General features: G+C 45.5%; 1 protein-coding gene across 2 annotated transcripts in view; it reads right to left on the reverse strand.

The window, feature by feature from the left end:
• Nucleotides 1-15283: 15283 nt before the first annotated feature.
• Nucleotides 15284-19479, reverse strand: part of LARP4B (La ribonucleoprotein 4B) — a 55939-nt gene continuing 51743 nt past the window's right edge. For both annotated transcript variants that reach the window (XM_071428631.1, XM_071428630.1), the window contains exon 17: nucleotides 15284-19135. In XM_071428631.1, the coding sequence (XP_071284732.1) occupies nucleotides 18854-19135 (282 nt within the window). In that variant the 3' untranslated portion in view covers nucleotides 15284-18853. The remainder of the gene's footprint in view (nucleotides 19136-19479) is intronic.

Consider the following 19479-nt stretch of genomic DNA (forward strand, 5'->3'; position numbering starts at 1 on the left):
TCTGTTCTGTATGTTCCTTGGATCTGTCTACAAACAGGATTCCTGCTCATACAGGGCACAGTGCAAGGTGCCAGGAAACTTCTCCAGGAGAGCCACTGCCATTTTAGGGTACCCTGCCAAAAATGGGATCCAGGGGGATCTGCAGCTGAGGGGGTGCAGGGGAGGAGAGCAGTGCAGCTTCTGATGAGATGCAGAGAGTGGGATATAAGTTGTTAATGGAGAAAAGATAACAGGACAAACCCACACCTTAATCAGGGTCTGCTGTGGTCTTTCCTCCAAAATCAAAATCAGGCCTTGAGGAGGACATCAATTTTCTGTCCTTTTTCTTCTGCTCCCTAATGTTCTCAGGGACTTAAAATCTGACATAGGCTCTGTAGGAATAAACTATGGAAACTGGAAACTTCTTATGGCAGCTGCTCTGCAGGCTGGTGGAGGAGGGCATTGCAGGGAAGTCACAGCCCCCACAAGGATGCTGTAAGCACAATGCATCCTCACTGCTCCCATTCCCAGATCCTGGTGGGAAGCCCCAGCCTTCTTTTGCAGTTTCAGGTTGTGAAAATCATCATAATCCCACAGCAAATGCCAAGACCTGAACTCACTTGAAAGCACAGTACAAATAAGGTACAGGGGATTAAACACAGTGGTTAAAAAACTTGCAGAGGACACACAAAAGGCATCTTGCACAGGAAAGCTGGGATGGAAAAGATGAGGGAGGGCACTTCTGAGGTTCATTTTTGCCTATCAGAAGCTGAAACTTAGCTTCACTTCAGCCACTCCTGTGATGCAGTAACACTATATATGCTTATCCTATGTCAATAAACAGGGCAGGATCACAGAAAATAAATGAGCTTTCCAACATAACTTTTTCCTCTTTACAGAAACAGTTCTCAGTGTGGTTGGGCAGCTCCTGGGTCCCATAAAGAGCAATACAGGTGCACACACACACACACACACACACACACACACACACACTCAATGTGTGGGCTCCTTACACCTGCACAAGAACATTTCACAAGTGGTTCAGGCTCTGCTTTCCACAGGAGCACTTCCAGGAGCACACTAGAGGATGCTGAGTCAGTGCTCTGCTCCTTCCCCATGAGATGGAGTTCCAGCTCCACCAGTGCTGGGCCCACAGGCAGGACAGTGCCCACACTGTCCCCATCCTGCTCTGCCAGCTCCCCTCCATCACTCATCTGCCTGGCCAGATGAGTTCACAGCAGCCTGAGACTGATGCCTTTCTCCTCACCAAGCTGCCTGAAATGATGCTAGAATCTCTGACCTGCTACCAGTTCAAGCCTTTTTTATTTCATTTAAGAAACAGTCCGAGCCTCTTCTGGTTGATGTCTTGGAGCAGCTCAGGAGCAGTGATGGAAGCCACAAGCTTTGCCTTCATGTCACCCAGGCAGTTAAAACAGAGCAGAGAAACTCCCTTCTGCCTCACCCACCCCTCAATCTCCCCCAGTCCAGAGACAATGTGCACCTTTATTGTGCTTTAGTGGAGCTGAGGCATCCATCCCTCCTGACACTGCTCAGTGAGGGAGGGACCCAGGGATTTGTTGGGAGGAACACAGCACCAGAAACAGCTTGTTAAAAGCAGGCCATGGCTGTGCCTCAGGTCACAAGGCCAGCAGGAGCTGGGGCAGGGGTGAAGGAGCAGCAGCACACAACCACACATGGGCTGGAAACATCAGGGACCCCTTGAGGTCACCCAGTCCAACCCCCTGTTCAACAGGGTCAGTCAGAGCAGTTTCTCATTGCTGTGTTTTATCAGGCCTGAGTATGTCCAAAAATGGAACCTCCACAACCTCTGGGGAACCTGTGCCTCACGTTCCTCGCCATAAATCAGCCTTTTGTTATGTTTCAATGTACTTTCCTATGTCTTGGTTTGTGTCCTTTCATCCATTCTCTGGCTACCCTGAGGAGATCCTGGCTCTATCTTGACTCCTGACTCCCCTCAGCACATATTTTACACACAGAGAAAATCCCTCTGCAGTTTCTCTTCTCCAGACTGGAGAGTCCCAGCTCAGAACTGGAGAAAAGATGGAGCAGGAACAATGGAGGTGATGGATAAAGAGCCAGTGACAGCTCCTGGGGCAGGGTGGTGAGGACCTCATCAAGAGCAGGCTCACAAGCAGCTGCTGGGGGCACTGGTGGCACAAACACAGCCCAAACACAGCCCAAACACAGCCCAAACACAGCCCAAACACAACCCAAACACAGCCTCTGCCCAGCCCAGTTGCTCCAGTGGGTGCCCATGGCACTGGGGCTGGATGGGTGAGGCACTGAGCCCATGTTTGAAACACAAGGAAAGGAAGGGAGATGATGGTGGATGGGCAGCAATGGCACTTGTGGTTTCCTTACAGCAACAGGGTCCTCCAGGGTTTTATTGTGTGTTTTGTTCTCTTTCAATTCTCATGTTTGCCTGTGCAGTAACCATGCCACAGCTGCTATGTGTAAATGTGTCACCTGTAAAGTGCTGCTTCTCCAGACAAGCCTTCCTGTCCCAAGCTGAGTGTGCCAATGTGCCCAGGGCCCAGGTCCTGCCCTCTGCTGCTGCTGCAGCTCATGGGGAGGAGTTTGAGGGCACCAGGACGGGGCTGCCACAGGCTGTGTGTGCTCACAGCTGAGTGCTGCAGGCTCCTGGTGTCACCCATGGACACAGATCCCCTCTTCCACTGCTCCCAGCCCCTCTGGTACCATCCTTGGGCAGGCCCTGCCTTGGCCTCCTCCTGCCTGAGCCAGCTCAGCTGCCTGCCCTGCTCTGCAGGACTCCCTCCCTCCAGCACAGCTCTGCCAGCTGTGCCAGCTGTGCTGCACTGAACCCACTCTGCCCTTCCCATTGCTGCTGGTGTGGATTTGGGATGAGGCCAAATCCCTGCTCACAGCCTGGCACCCAGAGGAGCTGTTTGCTGTGGGTGCACTGAAATTCCAGCAGTGGTGTGGGAACCCAGCACATCCCTCTGGCCTTCCTGAGCAGCCAAGACCCCTGCCAGGGGGCTCAGAGACCCTGGCACAGAGCCCAAGATGCCCCTGTGGTTTTGATTATGACCTGTGGAGCAAGTTACCAACCTTAGATGAAGATCAGCAAGCCACAACAGTTTAGGTAGAATGTTAGTGAATTTATCACGGGGTGGAAAAGTAGATTTTGGGGTTTTTTTAGAATGGGTGTTCAGGGGGCAAGATGGAGGGATCTGGGCATGTCCAGCCTTTCTCCTTCTTCTTCTTGGCCTCCATCTTCTGCTGTGGTGTTGGCACTCACAGATTGGTTTAGAGTAGCAGCTCAGTGTCTAACACTGGTGACAGGTATTGGACAGTAACTGTAACCATTGTACAGGTAGTTTATAGTATAAAAACATAACACTGCCCCAGGGGCAGGCAGAGTGCCTGGACTGTCTTGCTGAACGGACCTCAGCTGGACAGGAGAAAATATTTTATAGATAAGGAACAATAAACAACCTTGAGACCGAGAACTGAAGAGCTCTGACTCCTTCTTTGAGCACCAGGCTGGGAAAAGAGACTTTCTAACATTTCTCAGGGTTGCAGCCACCAACAGACCCCGAAACAGTGGGGCCTGATGAGGGCTCCATGGCTGCTCTGTGCTCCCTGCAGAGCCACCCCACAGCCTGCTCCTGGTGCCTCAGGGGCTGCAGAGGCAGCAGATGCAGCAGTGCAGCAGAGGCAGCAGAGGCAGCAGAGCAGCAGATGCTCCAGAGGCAGCAGAGGCAGCAGTGCAGCAGAGGCAGCAGATGCTCCAGAGGAGGCAGCAGTGCAGCAGAGGCAGCAGTGCAGCAGATGCTCCAGAGGAGGCAGCAGATGCAGCAGAGGCAGCAGTGCAGCAGATGCTCCAGAGGCAGCAGTGCAGCAGATGCAGCAGAGGCAGCAGTGCAGCAGATGCAGCAGAGCAGCACAGCCGCAGGGGGAGCAGCAGCAGCCGAGGCACAGCCCGACTCTCCCCGTGGTTATTTTTGGTGTGGTGGCTCTGAGGACACGGAATGAGTCCCTCTCGTCCCTGTGACGCCATCCCCCGCTGCCCACGCGGCTCTCAGTGGGTTATCGCAGCCCATCAGGCTCCAGGGAGAGGGAAAGAACACACAAAGGTCGCTTCTCTCCTCCCCCAATAAACAGCAGAATATGCAGGGTGTTGTGGTGTTTGTCAATGCCCTTGGGTTTGGAGAGCTGAACGCGTCTTGGGCAGGACCTCCCCTCTCCCGCTGTGCAGAGCTCAGGAGCAGCCGAAAGGCACCAGCCCCACAACTTCATGGGACAACCAGACCTACAGCACTCGCAGAGGGCGCTCCTCTGTCTCAGCTGATAACCCTTGACTCTTCCCTGACCTGTCAGTATCCTTTCTTCTCAGACATTGCTAAAATCACTGGGATCCCAGATACCAACCCTTCTCCCAGATGCCTTCTCTGCCATTCTCATTTTCACACCTGACATGTCAAAATTTGCACTTGTCTGAGATGTTTGTGTCCTTTGTGCCACAGTGTGTACAGGGATCCTCGAGGGATGTTGTTATCCTCATCCAACACAGGGAAGCAAACTCCTCACTCCCCACACCAGTGCAAGATGAGCAATGTGCTCAAGATGGAAAAGACCATCCCAGCCCTTTGCACCTCAGGGTCACTCTTTTCCCTCCTTTCCTCTTTTTCCTCCAGTTAGAGTCAATTCATCAATCCCAGACCCTACTCCTCCCCAGCCACCAATCTATGTGTCCTTCCAGCACAGAGCTCTTGACTGGGAAGTTTCAGCCTATGCTGTTGCATTTTCCTTCCTCCAACTTGTTTTTTAAAATCTGTGGCACCAACAGGGTGCCTGCTGAAGTGGTGCCTCTCTGCTCCTCATCTGCCTCACCATCTGCCTGGGAGAGCCTGGGGCAGAGGGGTTTCTGCAGAGATTTTTAGACTGAAGGCCAGAAAGAACCAGCATGATCTATATATGTGGCATAATCAATGCCACAGACAACCAGGCAGCAGTTCCCACAGCAAGTTCTCTATCACTCTCTGCTCCATCCCTAACCAGTGCAGACCCAGACTTCCTGCCTTTTTTTTTGAGTGACACTAATTATTTTTTGTACTATGAAAATGAAAATATATAACTACACAGAGAAAGGCAGCTAAGGTTTGGAAATCTTAATGACCAGATTTGGGAAGACTGCAGTCCTGTGAGAGCAGCAGTTACTCAGGCACACAAACAGCATTTTAGGCTTGCACAGTTTAATTAGAAAATAATTCCATCCCATAAAATACATCAACATCTCTAAACATTTTGTTTCAGTGAATATTGACACCTGTCTCCTTGGGGAGCACTGAAATACCCAGGAGCTGTGCTGTGCTGGAGCTCATAAACCCAAAGCTCTGAGATGGGAACCTCCCACTGATGCCAGCCCAAGCACTGCTGGGAGAAGCCACAGCAGCTCCAAGGCAGCAGGAACAGATTCCACCTGGCCATGCTGGCCCAGGTTACCCCAAAGGCGCCCTCTGTCCTGGGTGGCTGTGCCTCCACAAGAACAGATCCACAAGCACAGATCCATGAGCACAGATCCATGAGCACAGATCCAAAAGAACAGATCCACGAGCACAAATCCACAGGCACAGATCCATGAGCACAGATCCATGAGCACAGATCCAAAAGAACAGATCCACAAGAACAGATCCATGAGCACAGATCCACTAGCACAGATCCACAAGAACAGATCCACAAACACAGATCCACAAGCACAGATCCACGAGCACAGATCCACGAGCACAGATCCACAAGAACAGATCCACAAACACAGATCCAAAAGCACAGATCCACAAACACAGATCCACAAGCACAGATCCACAAGCACAGATCCACAAGCACGGATCCACTAGCACAGATCCACAAGCACAGATCCACGAGCACAGATCCACAAGCACAGATCCACGAGCACAGATCCATGAGCACAGATCCACGAGCACAGATCCACAAGCACAGATCCACAAGCACAGATCTAAAAGCACAGATCCACAAGCACAGACCCACAAGCACAGACCCAGCTTTCTCCCTGCCACCAAAATCTGCCATTTCACCTGACGTGCAGACATTGCCACCACTCCTCACCTCAGGTGGCTGAAACACCTACAAAGCCTTAACCTGGATGGAAGCCTGCTGTGTTGTATTCCCAGCCAAGGGATGCACAACTCCAGAGGGGTGTTTGCCCTGTCCTAGCTCTGTGTGGTGTCCTGCAAGTCCCCATTTTAATTCCACTTTCCAGGAACACTGCCAGATGCAGGGGGGACTGAAGCCTCCTCTTCCCACAGCCATGACCAGTAGACTCTGACTTGGGTCTGTCAATAGGCTGGCTCTGACTGCCTCAAAACAGATTTTCCAGCAAGTCTTCTCAAAAACCTCATTATAGCCCTGATTACCAACAACAACATTAGCCTGGAGAGTTCTGGGAATTCCCTCCTTGGTGTAAGAAAATATCCAAAGATGCAGCCCAGCAGCACAGGTCTAACCTTGACCCCAGAGCCTGAGGTGGGGCTTGAGGGGGGTGATTTAATCTGCCTCTTATCTCCCTGAATAAAGGGCAAGAGAAGCTAATGGATGCAAACTCATCAAAACTGTGCATGGAAGTATTTATTTTATTTGGTTTTTGTTAAAACAATCAAGGAATTTGTGCTTTTTTAAGAAACATCACTAAAGCTTCCCCAGCGCAGGCTAAGTCTCTAGCAAAAGACAGTGTGATACATGGTGTTTGTTCATTCAGGTGTCACACACAGGAACAGACTGTAGGCACCTCTGTGACACCAAAAGTCACTTTGTGGAGTGTTTCACAGAGAGCTCCAGCATCTCCCTGAGTGGGACCAACATCATGTGGGTGGTTCACTTGGGCCTCCCAGGGACAGGAGCACCAAGAAGCAACATGAAGAGTTCTCCACTGCAAACTGGTGGGAGAAGTGCCAGGCTGCTGGGAAATTTCTGCCCAAGAATATCTGTGAAATTGGACAATCTCTTAAGTACTATAAAATATAAAGAGGATCCTACAAATCTTTATCTGCAGATTTCTTGCTTAGTAAAAACCACATTACTCATGGTCAAAGAGAATTGACACTGATAATTCAGTATTTAATGCCACATTTTAGTAATTTTAAGAACCAATATACTGTAAATAGCACAGCAATCTGCTATCTATGGTAAATCCCTTTTTCCAATGATGGATTTAAGTACAAGCAGAGCGGGTGAGAGACACTCAGTTGATTTAGCAGCACTGGCAACCAGTTCTTTTGAAAGACACTCTAAAATGATGCTGCTTTGTCTCCAGCAGGAAAAGCTCCCTTTCTCTGGGCTGAGATTCACAGTCACCAGAAGGAAACAGTAACCAACAGTGCAGTAATCAACTGCATGTGTGCTCTTTGTCTCTGTCCAACACGAGCTTATCACAAGTTAGAGAGGGGCACAGGGCAGCAGGGCTGGTGCCACCAGCACCACGGAGACCTGGAGGGATGGCTCCTGTCCATGGAGAGGGGAAGGACAAAGGCTCTCTAGGAGGGAGAGGCAGGGGAGATGAGGAGGGGGTGTTTGCCATCCATGTCAGTGTTGGAGTGCCTGGAGCTTTGCCTGGGGATGGAGGAGAGCTCATGGGTCAGGGTTTAGGGAGGGCAGGGACAGGTGACCTCATTTACACGGGAGCTTGCTACAGGCTGCTCCAGCAGGAAGACCAAGCAGATGAGATCCTCTCCAGACAGGCAGGAGCAGTTCCACAAGCCCTGAGAGTCAGGGAGTGGCTGTGAGGGGCTGGGTTGGTCACTGGGGCTAAACCACAGCAAATGGCTACCCTGAATTTATCAATGGTTTAATGCACTAGAAGTGCATTTATAAGACAGGGATAATTTCCCAGCCCTTAAAAAGAACACTTTGGGAAAGCAATTGCTCCATCTAGCAAAGTATTCTTGGATGCAGTCAAAAAGGCATTCAGAGCTTTAGTTTACTATGATACAGCTTTGGCCAAGAGTCACTCTTCAGGTTGCAGACATGGTCTTTGGTTTTATAACTCATACAGCTGAAGTAAGTGCCAAAACTCTGACAACATCATACATCACATTGTACTCTGTTCAGAAGTCCTCTGCTTCTTCTCTTTGACCAGATTAAATAGCAGCTGCAATGCAAGCCAGAACTACAATGCTGGTTTTTTATAAAGTGGGTTATAAAATTCCAATGGGGATGGATCCTCTTACTTGAATGCCAGCAAAGCATTACTCTTGAGCCAGCACTGTCTGGGAGAGACATTCCAAATAAATGCACCATGTTGGTGCCAGCAGGGCTGGGCTGGTGGGGCCAGGGCAACCAGCCAGGCTGTGCAGCCTCCCTCCGTGGCTGGGCATGGCCCTGCTGGCACACAGGGCTGGAGAGAGCACCAAACCCTCCTCACCCTCCTAACTCCCAGGAATTGTGGCTTTATTCAGCTTTTCCCTGACTGTCCCTTCCTCTGCCCCTGCTCATTCCAGTTCAGACTCCTTCCCCATGCCCCAGAGGAGCAGGGAGAAGAGCCAGGATGGTTGGCTGAAGCTGGACAAGGGAAGAGGCTGGGCAAAGGGTAATAAGGTCAGGACAACACTGGACTAGAGTGCTTAGGAAGGTTCCATTGTGGAAACAAAATGAATGCAACAAATTATCTGTCTGGCATTAAGGGAACAAAAGGAAGGCAACAGATTCATTTTCTGAAGGCCTTTCTAGACTTTATTCCTCATTATACTGAGTAATCCATACGTTCAAAAATTTACTTACTCATAACAGCAGCCACTGGGTACTAGAAAAAAGCCCAAACAAGAAGAACTCATCAACCCAGAGGAGCAGTGATCAGGGTTATAAGCAGCCTCTCTGTCTCACTTCAGACTTTGTCAGGTATTACACAACCTCTTTGGAGAAGCAGAGTTCTGAAATTTTTCAAGTCTCTAGTTATGCAAAGGTGAAAGACAACTGGAATAATTCTCTTTTGTGTGGAAAAGTTCTGGAAGGCAGCCTGCAGCTTGAGGATGGGCTCAGGTTTTAGGCCAATAAAACCAGCAAATTAGAGCCAGTCCAGAGGAATTCACCAAGGTGAGGGGCTGGAGCTCTCACCTGGCAGGGAAGCTGAGGGAGCTGGTGCTGGTCAGCAATGAGGAGGGATTATTTTGGGGAAACTTACCTGCAGCCCTCTCCATACCTATGGGGAGCCATCTAGGAAACAGAACAAGGATCTGTATAGCAGGGCAGGGGAAGAACAAGAGGGAAGAGGCACAAGGGTTTAAGGAGAAAGTCCTTCTCCAAAAGGGCAAACATCAGAGCAGATTGCCCAGAGAGGTTGGACAGTCTCCATCCTTGGATAAAGCCCAAATGGATAATGCCCAAAGAAACCAGCTCTGACCCTCCTTTGAGCAAGATGTTGAACCAAAGGTCTCAGAATCACAGAATATTCTGAGTTGGAAGGGACCCACAAGGATCATCAAGTCCAACTCTCAGTGAAAGGCCCATGGGGGATTGAACCCACTTTGGCATTATTAACACCATAGACCTCATGAGACCCCTTCAGGCCAGAACTCCTCTGTTTCTATAGTTTGTGCTGAAGGGAAAAACATTTAATAGCAAATAGAAAACCATTCTATGAGTTGCAGCTGCTTCTTAACAAAGACTGTAATAAAAAACATGCTAGGCACGTTTATATTAATAAAGAATTGCATCACTTGGCCATTTGTACATGTGAAATCAAGTTCACAGATCAAGCCTTTGAGCTACAGGTGTCTATACAAGCTGTGTAAATGTGTGCCTTCATATTTCAACAGAGCTGAAGAGCTACTCAAGCAGATCAAAATTCAGCTGATCAAGATGCAGATGAACAGCTCTCCAGGCTCCCCTGGCTATTGATCCAATCTCCATGGACCAAGCAGACAATTCAATTTATGTACATCTGTAAGCTGAGTCCCAAGCACTGCCTAGTGGTCTGTAACTTAATTTCTGTATATTACATACACATCCCTTGCTCTCTTATATTGCATTAGCAGACAACAGCCACACACCCCCCCATTCAAGTGCTTACAAGTCAAATCCAGTGTCAGTGTCATTGTTTGGGAGTTTTTAACCTGCTGAGCTCAGTCTGTCTTGGCAGCTGTGGGCAAGGGATGGGAAGAAACAACTGTAAGAAGCAGAGGGGACCAAGATTTTACATTTCTTAATGGAGAAGTGTCTTGCAGTCATGGCCCAAGCCTCCATGGAACATGAGAAGTCCCCAGAGTCACCTGGCTCAGCCTGCTCTTCTCTTCCACAGGAATTTTTAAATCACCAATTCTCAGAGAAATTGAATAAAGTCATAAAACATTTATATATCCCTGGAAATGCTGTCAAACACCTGAAGGTGGCTGTGGGTCAGGGGAGGCTGACTCTGGTGACAGTTAATATTGCCACAAATGGAGACCTCTCCAGGCAATTGTTGGTAATTCAACAATTCACTGTTGAATTATCCTTACAAAAACCAAAGGGGTTTCTTCTGCCTGAAGAGAATTCCCTGTTCCAGTTAATGCACAGTCTCTTGTGCTATCCCTGAACACCACTGGGAAGAATATGTCTCCAACATATTTTCTCTCCCCCTCAGGTATTTGTACACACAGACAAGATCTCCCCGAGCTGTCCCTTCTCCAGGAAGAACAGTCCCAGCTCTCACACTCTCCTTGTTTAACAGATGCTCCAAATCCCTTCATCATCTTCACAGCCCTTCACTGCACTCACTCCAATGTGCCCATGATTTTTTTGGACAGGGGAGCCCACTGCTGGACCCAGCAGCCCAGGTGTGGCCTCGGCAGTGCTGAGCAGAGCAGAATCATTGTCCCCTGACCTGCTGGCAATGCTCTGAGGGCTGCCCAGGATGCCACTGCCTTCTCTACTCTACACACACATTGCTGTCTCATGTCCAACTCACTGCCCACCCAGTGCCCCAGGTCCTTTCCTACAAAGCTGTTTTTCCAGCTGTTTTCCATATCCCAGCTGGTGCATGGGGTTGTTCCTGCAGCAGGAGGTGCAGAATTCAGCATTTCCCTTTGCTGGACTTTGTAAGATTTCTGTTGGTGCCCATTTCTCCAGCCTTGTGGAGGTCACCAACTCTACAACACCCAGCAAAACCAATCTTTGATAAATCATGGCTAGAAATATGGTTGACAATCAGAAACTCATCCCCTTACAGTTAAAGAACAACCCTCAACAGAAATTACAACTTGAAGTTACAGGAAAGGGAGATTCCACACCTGATTTCAGGCAATTCTACATAATTTGAAGCAGAAACAAAGTAGTGACTTTTCACACCACATCAGTGCTAATGTCTGCTGCATCCTGGGCTGTCAGAACCCCTGGGACAGCAGCCCCTACTGAGGCTGAACAGTGAAACATGAAGTGTGCTGCCCACACCAGGTGTGTTGCTCAGTCCAGCTCTGCTGTACTTCCTTGCCTTCCCATTCCAGAACCACCTGTGGTACCTCTATCTCCTCTTCTGTGTCAGAACTAAAAAAGAGTTCTACAGAACTTATCTTGCCTTTTTAAAAAAATTGTGAAGCTCAATATACATTAAACCCAGCACACAACTTCCACATGCCCAGCCCAGTGTGGCTGCCTTTGGATTTTCTAGGCTGGGATGAAAGCATGGATCAGCACTCAGGATGGCAGCCAGCATGGCTGAGTTTCTGTCTCCATGGGAATCACTAGTTCAAATGAAAAGTAAAATACAAAGGTTCATCTGAAACAGACTTTGCTACCAAGGAGGCATTTGTCTGGCAGTTCAAGCATAAAATCTACTGAGAAAAATCACTCTAGCAAATCTGTCACTTCAGTGTCCACTGTCTGAATCAACAAGTCTCTCCAACACTTATTTGCCACGGCTTCAAGGCAGGAATCCTCCCTCAGCACCAGCACGAGTCATCCCAGAGATGGACACATTGCCAGTATGCAGGAAGGACACAGACTCCAGTAAACACAGGAATGAAGAAAACATCACACAAACCCCATAAACCCAGCAACAACTGCAAATATTAAAAAATAGAGCATACTTTTTAGGATTTATTCTATACATTATAGTTTTGAACACATACCTAGATAATCCTCCTCTGAGTACCAAATTTGCTTTAGTGAGTAGGACAAAATATAAAACTCCAACAACTGAAATGCTTTGAAATGCTGAGTCTATTGTATTGCTGAAAACAGGTGCAATTCTTAGGAGCAGGGAGCTGCCATCTACCTCAAGCAATGCAGCTCCCAAGAACAGAAAGCATTGACTCACTAGAGATGAAAAGGAGAATATAACAAGAGAGGGAAAATGAATTTTATGAATTTTACACATTGCATTTCTAAAGGAGAACAAGATCCTTGAGTAAGAGACTGTGTAGGTCAGGACAGCACAGACACCACAGATCCCAAGAAGTTCCATTTAGGAAAAAGGCCTTCTCCCCCACAGAGCATATTTAACTGCACACCTTTGATCCCATCACAAAGTGCATCCTGCAGGAGAGGCACCAGCTGCCTCCACCCCAAACAGGGCTGGCTTGGGGGGCTGTGAGCCATTGTCATGCAGAGCCAGCTCCATTTGGTGCTGACACCCTAAACCTGAGCTAAGTACACTGGAGTTGGAGACCAAAGAGCAAAAGCAAGACATTTCTTGTGTGAGCCACAAGCTATGAACTGTGGATTCCTGGACAACACCCCAGCCTTGGAGGGGACAGGCTGGACCTGCTGAATCTCACTCACTCTTCTACCTGGGCTGACATCTCAAGCTGCATGGAGAGCGTGGCTTTGCTTTGGAAGACTTTAGACACATTTCATTGTGCATCAGCAATTCCACCCACACAGATTTCTTAGATCTGTCCAGCTTTGGCATGTTTTACAACTCCAAATTTTTCCATTTACCCCTCCTTCCTCAGAGCACCCTTAGCCACGGTAGATTTACTGCTCTGCAGATGCCTCCAGTCTGCCTGCAGCAAATGGCATGTGAAGCCATCAGGCTGCAGGATGGCTTCCACACCCCAGTGTGGAACACAAGCACAAAGAGCAATTTGCTCCTCAAACTGGTGGGAATTCAGAGAAATTAGGGAGTGATTTTATCTTTTGACTCCCTTCCCCAGCATACACCCACCCTTCTGCCCTCCATTTTGCAGAACAGTGAACTGCTCCCCAACCAGTTGTGACAAGATGCACAAAGACCTTTAATAGTCTGTCATAGGAGAGATTAAAGATTTAGCACATTTACAGCTTGTACATAATAACCAAAAACACCAGAGCAGAAACTGGACCCTTTCTACTCTTGATTGTGAGAAAAAAGCTCAAAAAGCACCAAGCTTGATGACTGGAGCCACATGCACTGTGGAGGGAGCAAGACAACATTTAAGCCAAGATTTCTGCCTCCCATTTGTCAGAAGCCAATTGTACCAACACTCACTTTACTTTGGCTGATTGCAGTACAGTGCTCCTGCCAGGACCACCACCATGCCACTCTTCTCTGGGCATCAGCTGTACTCCTGTTCCTTCCTCCACTGCACTGCTGGTACAACAAAAGCTGCTGACCTATCCCCTCCTCTTTCCTGGGTACTTTTCAGAGCAGCCAGTGTGCAGATGTGAGGGAGCACACAGGAAGGATGGCACAGCTGAGGCCAGCCAGCCTCTTTGCAGCATTTCTGTGCTTACTTGACACAACAGCTCAGGAACTGTATTACATGTGCCACTTCCATAGGAACTAAATTTCTACCTGATCAATTTATGTTGGGCATTGAAATATATCCCAAGGTGTTTACCCATGATGAGTGGAGGCTGCAGTAACCCAGCTACCATAACCAGATGGCACCAGACTGTTGCAGAGCTTATTCTCTCAAAAGCAGAGATGAAGTGCATAACGTTGCTTTCATCTATACACCAGCAAAATTTAAAATGCAATCACTTCCCTGACTTAAATGGTTGCAGTCATAAAAGCTCAGCTATACCAGAACAAGAGGTTTTAACATAAAGGTTTGTGAAGTAAAAGCATATTAGAAAACTTCAAACTTCATTAAATCTTATTTTCTAAAGAAGCCTTAGGATGAAAGCATAATGAATTGGTTTCTGTGACAGTAAGTAACCTTTGGATGCCCAAATTGCACATAATTTTCCACATTCACTCTTTCTCATCATGCCCAAGAGGAAACCATGTGTTTAGCATGAACATTGCTGCAGCCACACTGAGCATCACCTTTTATTGAGGAAAATCAGCACAAAGGGGACACTGCCCAGTCTTGTTGTGCAAACAAATAGATCCCCAATTTCTGTCAGAGCTGGGGTGATCCTCCACAGCCACATTAAAATCGTGGCAACACTGCTGACAAATTTCCATGCATTTTTTCTACACATTAAGTGGTAGAAAACTTTGTTCCAAGGGCAGAACAGGATACTCCATGTTCAAGTGAGTACTGGTTGCCTTCAACTACTTATAGCCCAAGTCATCACCAAAACCCAATGGTTTAAGTAAATTTTCCAGCCTGGAGATGCTCAGTGCCCAGTGCAGGCTGGTATTCCTGTGTTGGCTTACTTTGCTGAGCACAGAAGGGCTGAGGAAATAGAAGCAGTAAGAGTCTAACCTATCCAGGAGCTTACAGAACCATCAGCATGAGGAATAATACTGCAATACTTCCCAAGATGCATATAAACCACAGCAATTCTTAATATTTCCATGCTTACATCCATTGTGATAATTGGTCAGATATAGCTGTATAAGAGAAAAACTTCAACAAAACAAAAAAAGGGGGTGGTGGGGTGGTGTTTGAATTATTTCCAAAATATTCTTTTATGCAGACAGGATATTCCAGAAGCTCTTGTTTCCTAGATGCAAGATCTTCTTTGAGAAGAACTTCTAAGACCAGCTAAAGCCAAAAATAATCCCATGACATCTCCAGATTCAAATGCCATGCAACCAAAGCATCAACCCAAACATTAAAATCAGTGTTTAGGACCTAGCCAATACCTTATCTAAGAAATTGATGAAACCAATGAATAGAACCTTCAGTAAACAACACATCAGCTTTTGTGTTTGCTTTAAAAAAGTTAACCAGTCATAGTTACCTAATAGAGAAAGACACTGCAGCCTTCAGATATATCACAGAGGTTCTTGCTGCTGATACAGAGCCTTAGGTGATGATTACAGGAGCTGTGTTGAACAGGAAAGCAAAAGGGGTTTTTTTCCCAAAATTAGAAATATACAATTTCCAAAAATGGGAGCAAAAGACAAAAGGTAATGAAAAATACTGCTGAAGAAATGTTTAATTAAAAAAATCAGGAATTCAACAGTGCCTAAATCTTTATTTTTCATAACCTACATATTTTTTTTTCAAATTAGACAGTTTTACATTTTTATGACACAAAAGGAAACTTAAATTACTGATAGTTTACATGTAAGCTTGATTCCAGTCTTAATGGAAGAAGAACAAAAACAAAAACCCTCAAAAAGGCTCCCATATTACACTTCTATTTCGTGAATTGGCAGCTGTTAGGTGTCCTCAGAAATCTTGGATTGTCTGCTGCTATTAGTGTAATAGGTTCCGAAGCACAAAACCCCTACCTGTAGCTGAAGGAGATACAGAGATAGGTGTGCACCATTACAGTCAGCTGTTGCCTCTGATACACTGCCCCATGCTCCAAGGGCCTTTCCAAGCCAAGGGCTCAAGGCTTTGAAGGACAAGGCAGCAACATAAAAAATTTGCCACTGCTCACACGTTTCTAAGTGACAGTGTCACGGGGCAGGACTGATTTGAAATGACATTCAGTTTTGAAAGCAACCTTTTTTGTTAAATTCCTGGAAGAACCTCAGATCCCATTTTGACTTGTTTTCAAAATAAAAAGCATCACCACGCAGTTCTAACAGGGTAAAATGCCAATTTTAATTACTGGATCCCTGAACCTTGAGCTCAGCTACTGCTTTTGGGAGATTTTTAATTTTAAAAGCTATGTTTTAATCCCTCTCTGTATCATAGCAACAGTCTGCATGCAACTTCACAACTCTACTCCGAAAACTCCATTTTGTCACTGAGTGGGGGTGGGGGGAAATAAATCTCAAAGCAAAATACAGTAAGGAGAAGTTGTATTGTATATTACACAGCGATTTGGCGTGTCACTTTTTTTTTTAAAAAAAAGCTATAAAACCACATCAGAGGAAGGTTTAAACTTTAGATGCAACAGACTGTTGCTGGGTAAGCAGTAATTACAGTGTATTGACCTATCACAAATGGCAGCAGAATACATTAGAACAGCACAACACATCCCACTGGTCTCAACAGATCACCTGGGGCACGGGCTGAGCACCAGCACGAGCCGCTCACAGCCGCTGGAAGGGACCACTCGCCACTGTCTGCAGCTGGTAAAGCCTTTCACTTGCAGCAGACAAACAGAATGAGTCATACAGCTGGCCTAAACCATACACAAATCTAGCTACCGCTTTCACTGCCACTGGGGAAAGGAGAAGGGGGTAAAAATCCAATGACAGAAGGAGTTGAGCAGTTTTGGTGATGGTGTCGGGGTCCTATCTCCTCCCTCAGCATTCACAAAGTGCGTTTTTGAAACAGGAAAAATCAACAGACTCCATGTGCCCTATTTTGACCAATTCTGCAGCATACAACAGGCTGGATTTACAATGCCAACTAGTTACCAATTGATGCTTGTAATAGGAAATTTATCAGGAGTCAACTTCTATAGTTACTTTACAGTTCTATGAACCATGCATTGATACTCTTGAAAGCAGACAAGTAAGCTTCAGTGTATATTTTTGCAGCAGTCAAGTTTTTCCCCAATTAGACTTGATTTTTTATTAATGACTTAAAAATTACAGTTTGACTGCTGAAATTCATTATTTACATTGCATAACACTTTTGAATTGGTTAAATTGTTTGGTTTTAAAGGGACTTTAGGAAAATATTTGAGGGCTTTCAAATAAGACTTTCGTTCCATTTCCCTTTTGCAGTGAAGAGGCAGAGTCAGTTCAACACACCAGAATAAAATAAGAAAAAGAAAAAACAACAAATTAAAGTAATATTCAAACCACAACATTTAGTTTATCTACATCCAGCTCAACAGCAACATTTATAATATCAATAATTTTTATCAGATTTTTTTCTTTAGGGTACCTTTTTATATGTTCTGATTATTTACAACTGTACAAGCAAAGCACACACTTCCAAGTGCACATATTTAATACAGTATTGACTATTTGCATTTACAGGTTTTTCAACAATCTGAAAAAGATCAACTGTTTAAGATCTTTAAGGTATATTACAAAAACTGCTGCTAGTTCCTGTACTACAGTATGTTTACCCAGTAAGACCAGTGACAATAGATACATACTGTAACTGAGTAATTCTGTATGCCATTCATGCTAACCCTCCACGGGGTCAGACCTCATTAACTCTAAACTGTCTTGTACAAAAGTTAAGGCAAAGTCATTTTCAAGTTTAAATAAAATTCAAGTCTTTAAATATTGGATGGAAATAATTCTTTAAAAAAATCAGTTGTTTAAATAAACATTTTTGTGGAATAAACTGTACTGTCATAGTCAGCAGGAATGAGTTTTGTCTGAACTTCCTGCAGTTTAAACACTTAAAGAAAAGCTTTAGGCATTTTAAAACAAAAATAATTTATATTCAACTTTATTAGAAACTTGCTAATTTAGTGCATCCTTGTCCTTCAGAAAGCGCATCACTTCTAAAGTAAATAAGTGTGAGAAACCTCATCCCAGAGGTAAATATCAGGGATCTCTTCCTCCACCACACAAAACAAACACCATTATCTCACGGCTTGAAAAATTTAAATCCGTATGCCAATGCTCGTAGTTACAGGAAGATGTCAACACAAGGCTGACTAAGATATGAACTCTTTCAAAGAGCACTTGGGGCAGAGTTTTAAAAAAAAGTCTACACAGAGCACAGGGGTAACCAGAATATACAGCGCTGACTCAGTTAACTCCCTTACAAGCACAGGGAAGCTACGGTTATCACAAGAAGGCTACTCTGCTTTCTCCTGATAACATCCACTAACAGGCTTCACCACCATAGAAGCTCACAGACTTGATTCTTTCTATTCACAATGTGCTTTGTATTTGCAAATTATAACATCAGTTTTATTCTGGAGTGAGAAGATGGTTACTTGCTTGCAGTAAGTCAAAAAAGGAAATATTTCAGAAAGACTGCTATATGGTGCCCTGTAGAATTCATTTTGTGTGTGCAAAACATCAAAAAAAGATTAAGTTTTTAAAAATGCTAGAAACAGCTACTCATTTAACCTAAAAGTGCAAGTTTGTTTGCTGACACTTAGTACAGCAGCCCAATAAAAAAAAATCTTCAAGGTCACATACTAATTTGTAAAATATATCTACTTTCTTGCACTCTACACACTAGCTGCCGTTATCAGTCTTTTGGACACTAATTTAGATATGTACTTGCAGACCAGTTTATTAAAAATATTGCAGCAGCATGTTTCTGCTTAACAGTTTAGAAAAAACTCACTATACAGAGCTTGCACTCACACCGCCACAGAGAGGCTTAATAAAAAGTTGATTTTTTTTAAAGACAAATATTTTACACCTTGGAAAAAGAAAAAAAAAATCACACTAAGCTTCACCTCCAATTAAGCACCAATCTAAATGTAAGGTTTAGAACAACTATCCAGAAATACCCAGAAAAATAGAATGCTTGTTCAAGAGGGGGAAGAAGTATTTCACAAAAAAATAACTTGCAGGCATTGTTACATGCCTTGTATCACTGCAAGCTCCTAACCAGCAACTCATTCTCAGGTATCTTAGTGGGAACATGGGTTTAATTTGTGGGAAACAGACCTCTTCTCAAATCCCTCCCAGGTGTTATTTTCACTGAGGAGATTTTGGAGGGGTACTCTGTTCTTTATTTAAGCGTTTGCCAACGGCTGGAGGGGACGATCTGCGTCCTGACTGTCTTCTCTGGTCTTTGGGTTGTCCAGGATGTGACTTTGCAGGAGGAGGTTCTCTGTTTTTCTCTATTGTTTCTGTGGGCTTTTTTTCTTCTTTCCCACATGCTACAGTGTTTGGCTTCTGTTCTTTCTGGGGTTGCAATGTAGGAGGATCCTTAGTTGTTCTCTGGCAAATTTCCGCATAACTAGGTTTTCGCAGTTCCTGGGAAATCAGGAACAAACAGAACAGAGTTAAACAAAGCATCCTGAGGGGGAAAAAACTTGTATGAACAAAAAAGGGGGAAGTCCTGTCCCAAAAGAATGCTGCACTTAAATATCCAGATGAGGGTTTGAGTATGAAGTTTACAAAAACTGCATAGACAATAAAGCTGAAAAAAAGGTAAAATGTAAAACAGCATCCCAGAAAAATGGGGTACTGGCACAGGGCAAAATACTTCCCCTTCAAACTCTAAACCAGCTGAAACACAATGAATACTTTGGTTTCAATATCAACATATGTTTTAATACTTCTACCTCTAGGATACTACCAAGAAAAATATTCAGATA

The sequence above is a fragment of the Agelaius tricolor genome, unplaced genomic scaffold, assembly GCF_023055355.1.
Source record: "Agelaius tricolor isolate 1412-34295 unplaced genomic scaffold, bAgeTri1.0.p SCAF_6, whole genome shotgun sequence".
Lineage (NCBI taxonomy): Eukaryota > Metazoa > Chordata > Aves > Passeriformes > Icteridae > Agelaius > Agelaius tricolor.